This window comes from Archocentrus centrarchus, chromosome 24 (genome assembly GCF_007364275.1).
Source record: "Archocentrus centrarchus isolate MPI-CPG fArcCen1 chromosome 24, fArcCen1, whole genome shotgun sequence".
Lineage (NCBI taxonomy): Eukaryota > Metazoa > Chordata > Actinopteri > Cichliformes > Cichlidae > Archocentrus > Archocentrus centrarchus.
Window position 1 is genome coordinate 26,535,826 of NC_044369.1, and position 6,803 is coordinate 26,542,628.

The 6,803-nt window shown below is 39.4% G+C and overlaps 1 protein-coding gene across 1 annotated transcript; it reads left to right on the forward strand.

Moving 5' to 3' along the window:
- The first annotated feature begins 296 nt into the window (after positions 1-296).
- Positions 297-6,366, forward strand: LOC115774657 (uncharacterized). The gene is made up of 5 exons (XM_030722015.1): positions 297-515; positions 1,364-1,465; positions 4,161-5,208; positions 5,424-5,576; positions 6,304-6,366. Exons 3-5 carry the CDS (start codon positions 4,171-4,173, stop codon positions 6,364-6,366), a joined length of 1,254 nt encoding a protein of 417 aa, XP_030577875.1. The 5' UTR covers positions 297-515; positions 1,364-1,465; positions 4,161-4,170.
- Positions 6,367-6,803: the final 437 nt, after the last annotated feature.

The following is a 6,803-nucleotide window of genomic DNA, read 5'->3' on the forward strand; positions in this document are numbered from 1 at the left end:
ACATGCAGACGGGGAGTTACCCTCTACCTCTTTACTCATCTATCTGGTTGACTACGGTAAGGAAACTTGTTTTGTTTGTACTGGGCTGGTGAGGACAATGCATAGGTATGGTGTATGCTGCATTATAATACAACATGAGCAGTCACAGAGAAAGAGAGACCCAGCAGCAGAAAGCTGGCTTCTGTTAGCTAAGCCATGTTAATATAGGCTAGTACTGTGGTAGCGTTTCGAACCGTTCGTATTGCTGACAATAGCACAAGCTTTTATTTTGAAAGATATTGGTTAGTATTTCCGCTATCGTGTTGCCCATGTTCCGTTTATGTTAGTGATATGTCCTCGGTATGTACTTATTAAATCCTGCCGATAAGCATGTTGGGGTTTGTGTTACGATTAGACACCTTTCCATAACGGGAAATTATCAGGGCTAAGTATAGTGAGCATCTATGTTCCAAACTCTACTTGCTGCACTTCCGTTAGCTTTACTTCCTCTTTGTGTTGGACCGTTTACCACGCAGGTAACGTTATCACTTCTCTCTGTTCTTTCGCTGTTTTTACATAAATGTTAAGTTACCTTGAAAACGCATTAAGTCAGTGTATCAACAGTTACGTTTTAGAGCTTCAGTTTTATTAAGGTTTACTGTTTATTAATCTCCCGCCAGCCGCGAGAAGTCGTATCAGGGAGGCGAGCTAACACGACGGTTGCGTCAATTTTCTCATTTAAACGCGAAACAGTACAATACAATTCTTCTGAAAACATTTGAGGAGTAATGCGGTACCATATCTTTATTCGTTTTGTGTCCAGCACAGCCAGGTTTGATAGTTTAAAAGTTTCGCGAACTTCAGCCAGGCAGGGGTGGTGGTGGTGAAATAATATAAAAGATAAAAGTAGGTTAATGCGCAAGCCTGATGTGAAGTGATGCAGCCTGATGTGATGCCTGCTATGAAAACCTCCCTATTAAAATTAATTTGTTCTAGCTTTGCATAAAACTCAGTAAAAATTTAGCCAGTCACTTGTTATATTATAGTAATCACATGTTCAAGTGTACAACGATTAGGCTTTACAATTCATTAATAGTATGAAATATTTAAAATGGTGTAAATAATGAAGTCAAATTAATAAGTTTTGTTTTGGGAGAAACTCTCAAATCTAGAATGTAGGCTATAATTGTGTAAAAATTTAACGTCTTGCTAGGCTGGATGTCGTCAGTGCACATATAACAAACGGATGGAAATATTAATATACCAACCAGCCCTACAATACAGCCTATGCATGTGATTGATACAGGGATGGTTTTTATCTGCAATTAAGCAGAAAGGCACATTTTGTCATTAACATTACTGTGTTTCTCTTACATGTCCCCAGATGAGATGGCAGTGTAAAACCTGCGGATTCAGAGCAACGACAAGGGGTGATCTTCTGACCCATTACAGACTACAGCACAGGACATTTGAAACTGGAAATTCGGTACCTTGTCTTGTTCATGATTGTCCGTGCTCCTTTAACACTTTGAGTGCCCTACGCACGCATCTTTCAAGAAACCATCCAGAAGATGAAGCTAGAAGGCCAGAAGTAGTCCTCTGTTTCTCAGGTTTAATCTGCTCATCTAAACATCCCACTAAAAAAGAATATTTCCTACACCTTGGCAATCATCTGAGGTGTCATGAAACCGTAGAGTGTGTTTTTGCTGGATGCACATTTAAGACAAATATATATGTCACATTTTTTTCGCACAAAAGCAGAAAGCACAGATCTCATTCACTTGAAGACTTAAAGCCAGATGTCATTGGTGAACACCAGACTTTACCACATGAAGCTGATCATGTAGGTGACAGTGATTATGAGGATACCTGTATAAATCCTCCAGTGGATATATCGAATGAAATACAACAAAGAATTGGCTTACTTCTCTTGAAGTTGGAAAGTGTGCACAACGTTTCTGGTAAATGTATTGATGATTTGGTGGAGGAGCTTCATTTTATATACACAGTATCTGCTCCAGTAATTTATCAGCTAGTTGAAACAAGTTTGAAAAAGAACAATTGTGCTGTGGAAGAAGACATTGTCACTGAATTGGCAGAGGAGCTCTGTAAGTCACATCCTACAAGCAAAGCATTGGGAGTAGATGGACCCTTTGGTTCTGTTTATAAAAGAAGAAAATATTTCAAGGAACAGTTTGAATTTATCGAACCAGTGGAGTACGTTCTTGATTCGCAGGAGAATCTCAGCTTCCAATACGTGCCCCTTCTTCAGACCTGGCAGCATATATTGACTAATAAGGATATTTCACATGAAGTTTTAAAAAAAAGACCAAGCTCATCCACTCATTATGAATCATTTCAAGATGGGGAATATTTCAAACAAAACCCATTTTTTGCTGTAGAGGAACCAAGAATAGCATTAATTCTCTACATTGATGATTTCGAGGTTTGCAACCCATTGGGAACATCACGTAAAAAACACAAGATCACAGCTGTTTATTGGGTCTTAGCAAATATACCACCTGGACTGCGCTCTACACTTTGTGCAATAAACTTGGCCATTCTCTGCAAGGCTGTTGATGCTAAAAGATTTGGCTATGATATTGTGTTAGAGCCTCTTTTGAAAGATTTGTCTGTCTTGGAACAAGAAGGAGTTTTTGTTGCCAGTGCTGGAAAGAATATTAAAGGGACAGTATATTGTGTGGCAGCAGACAATCTTGGTGCGCATTCTCTTGGTGGACTTATTGAAAGCTTTACAGGTCCTTACGTTTGCAGGTTCTGCTTAGGACATCGTTCTGAATACTCTCAAAAGGAGGTACGCTGTGGAGAATTTCCACCTCGAACAGAGGAAGCCCATATTTTGCATCTCAGAACTGTAGAAGAAGATCCGACCTTGCCACATTGCTATGGGGTCAAGAAAGCTTGCCCACTGACAAAGAAGCTGAGGTACTTCAGTTTTGTTCGAGGTTACCCTCCTGACATACTCCACGACCTTTTTGAAGGCATTGTGCCTTCAGAATTAGCACACTGTCTTAATACTTTCATTAAGAACAAATACTTTACATTGTCTGAACTTAATAACTTAATCAAGCAGTTTCCTTTTAAGTTTACAGATGATCTTGACCGCCCTCAGTCCATCCCAGTTAATTTTGCTAGTCGTGGTACTGTAGGAGGAAATGCTCACGAAAACTGGGCACTGATAAGGTCACTGCCACTAATCATTGGCTCAAGGATACCCATTGATGATCCAGCGTGGCAAATTCTTATGACCCTTAAGGACATTGTAGAATTCTCAGTGGCCCCTCTACACTCCCCTGAAAGTGTTGCTTATCTTGACCAGAAAATATCTGAGCATCGTCACAGATTGCAAGAACTTTTCCCTCAGCTGAACTTGACACCCAAACACCATTTTTTGGAGCATTACCCAGCTCTCATAAAAGCCTTTGGTCCTCTAGTTGGATTATGGACTATGCGCTTTGAGGCCAAACATAGGTTCTTTAAACGTGTTGTGAGGTTCTCAAGCAATTTCAAGAATGTCTTGCTGTCTCTTTCAACAAAACATCAGCTGTCAGTGGCTTTCAGTTGGCAAAGAAATATGCCAAAGCCTGCTCTGATGATCAGTAAAGTGTCATCTTTGCCTTTGGAAGTACTGCATGTTGAAATCCAGGAGACCATTAAGAAAGTGTTTCCTCAGCTGTTAAGTGTGCAGTTGTCTAACACTGTGACATACCATGGAACAAGGTACTCAGCTGGGATGATCTTGCCATATGGTTCTACAGGGGGGCTCCCAGACTTTGTCGAGATCTTACAGATGTTGACCTTGGAAAACGGCCTTTATTTCATTGTGAAGAAACTGAATGCTTGGTACCAGGAGCATCTTAGATCTTTTCTGTTGGAAAGCTGTCGGGACATGATTCTTGTTCATCAGCACAGCCTTCCAGATGTCTATCCACTTACAGCTTACAGTCTTGCAGTAAAGCGCATGGTTACACTGAAACGCTACATCTGTTGCACGTTTTAAATTACATTTCCATCAAAAACTGTACAGTGTCGGCTGTCCACCAATCACTCGTTCTCAGAGGGTTAAGCTAACTTTGGTGCATAATGGAGGTATAAGCTTTTTGTGTCAGGATTTTTTAATTTTCTTTTTTTTTTTCTTTTCCTTTGTTTTTTGTCACTAGGCCACGTGACATGGATTCATCAATGCTCCGGGTGATCTTTGGACACAGGATTGAGAAACTGACTCTTCTGTCTGGAATACCGGATACTGTTGAGGAGCTGAATTTGGCCGTCAAGCAGACATTAGACATCAACGATGACTTCAGCCTGCAGTATTTAGATCCAGATTTTGATGACTTTTTTACTCTCCACTCCACTGGTCAAATTAAACACAAAGCCACAATTAAGGTTGTGACAATCGAACCAGTAATTCTCAATTTGTATCCAGTACCACACAATGAAAGCTGCAACGCAAGTGTGACCTCAGAGCAATCCTTTACTCCAGCCTCCACAAGTTCCACTGCACAGGACTCCCCTGACTCATGTGATTCTTGTGCAAGCACAATCATCCTGTCACCAAACAGAAGCCCACAAAGGAAGCCATGGCCAGCTGAATTCATCATTCCACACTTCTCTGTTGAAACTGAAGTTGTTCTTGAAAGAGCCAATGAAGTTTACAAAAAAGATGGCACACTGCTGACCTATCCAAACATCAAGTCAGACATACTTGAAAAGCTAGCTCAGTCTATTTATACATATACTGCCTATCAATCATCCCTGCAAGTTCTATCTATTGCTGAAGCACTTATTAAGGCCCACCCATGTCTGAAGGATCCGGGGAGCTCTTCAGGTCTCAGTGGATGGCAGACTAGCATTAAATACAAAATGGCTAACTACAGAACAAAGCTAAGAGGCTATGGTATGCCAGATGTTACATGCAATTCTCTGAAACATAAATGCCCTGATGACAGAAAGTCTGCTAAAAATGTTAAAAAGGCAAGAAGAGCTGAGGTCAATTACCTCCCACCCTACCCAGCAGGTGAAGATGAGCACAGCTTGGAACAAGCAAGGGAAGACCTAGTCACTGAGTCAAAGAAGAAGAACAACGAAAAGATAGTCACTGATAAAATGAGCAAAACATTTGCCCTCAGACGACATGAAGTCATCAATCAATGTCCAAGTGTTCAAACCATGAAGGACCGCTGGCCTGCCCTGTTTAATTGTTCTCAAGTGAGTTTCCTTTTGTAATTACTGTTAACAGATAAGAAATTAAAATGTGACAATGATTTAGTAAGGGAGTTATAAAGAATTTTGTCTAATTTACTTGATCAAGTTCTTGATGTCAAAGTAGCAACAAGTGTTGGATGTGCCTCCCAAAGCTCTTGTATGAGTTGTCTGAGAAGTGATGTAATACCACTGTCTGTCTTGTTGCCTTTTTGTTTCAGATCAGTGCTGAATTTCAGAGAATAACCACTGTGCAACTGGAACCCAAATTTATGTCTGGGTTGGACCTTCACACTCCCAAGCTACTGAAGCTGTTTCATGCTAAAGGTGGAGCACTTGGACAAAGACTGAAGATCATAATGGAACCACTGGAGGTACAATACTTTTCAAAATTAAAAGCCGCTTTGTTCCGTAAGATTTCCAGGCAACATTTTTTTTGTACACTCAAGGTGGCAAAATCTAATAAAATTTTGAAAGTACATGTCTAGATAATATTTTATCATGATGATTATAATTCTTTATTTATCTATTTGTGAGTTTTGTGGTTATGAAGTTAACCGCTCTATACAGTGATTGGGATTTTAGGTGCTGTCAGTATATATTTGACTTTAGGCTCCATTTCAAGATAGCAGTTATCATTTTATCACCATGTGTTCGATATTATTGTAAAGTTTTTTTTATGTAGTACCTTTCACAGACACCACACATTACAAAGCTAAAAGGACCACACAAACTCTTCAAAATAAGGTGCTGTGGAATGAAGTTTGTTTTTTAGCAGTGTAATATCAGAACTAACAGAATTATGACACTGCACTGACTCCATTTATAAGAACAGGAAACACACACATACACAAAAATACTGCCATGAACTCAAGGATTCACTAAATGTATATTTAACTCTATAGTGAATCAGGCAAGTAAAATACTATCAGAATTTAAAAACATGATGACCAAAATCACAAAAATAGGATCTAGGTTGTACAAAACCAGAATTGTCCCCTAAGTGTTATGTGTTGACATTTACGAATTAATAGAACATCTACAGTGATTTTTTTGTTTTGTTTTTATGATTGGCTTATCAGTTGTTGCATTCCTCTCCAGAACTCCACGTGCCCTACGGTTGAGACGGCCAGAGAGGTTGTCCTTCGGTGCCTTATAGAATAACTTGGAGAGCATGGGGAACATCTCATCAAAGAGTTCAGTGTAGGTGAACTTAATTTGCATTAACCTAATTCAAGGATTGTAATTCCTTGATTAGAGGCTGTCAAGTACATTGGTATGTGATGTGTAACCAAAACTGTTTTCGTACTCTTTAATTTTTGCCCTACCAGAACAGCTTCAGTCTGTTGAATCAATTCTAAGTAGCACTGAAGTTGTTGGCTGCTGGTGGATCAACTCCTTCTGGTTTTCATGAGTGATCAGTGAACAGTGAATAAGGGCCCTAAATAAACATGAACTTAAAATTTTGCTTTAATTTGTCATTCACCCTTACATTGACATGGGTGACATAGAGCTCTTTATTAAAAATCTTTGTGATGTGTTGTGCAGTTTTTTTTTGATTGATATGCTACTTTAAAAATAAAGTTTTATGCTATGGCACT

What these genes read in the sequence shown, in the direction of transcription:
- LOC115774657 (XM_030722015.1), top strand. Translation starts at nt 4,171, where the DNA reads ATGGATTCATCAATGCTCCGGGTGATCTTTGGACACAGGATTGAGAAA. An exon ending in CCCTGTTTAATTGTTCTCAA is followed by an intron (nt 5,209 to 5,423) that starts GTGAGTTTCCTT and finishes TTTTTGTTTCAG; the next exon opens with ATCAGTGCTGAATTTCAGAG. An exon ending in TCATAATGGAACCACTGGAG is followed by an intron (nt 5,577 to 6,303) that starts GTACAATACTTT and finishes ATTCCTCTCCAG; the next exon opens with AACTCCACGTGCCCTACGGT.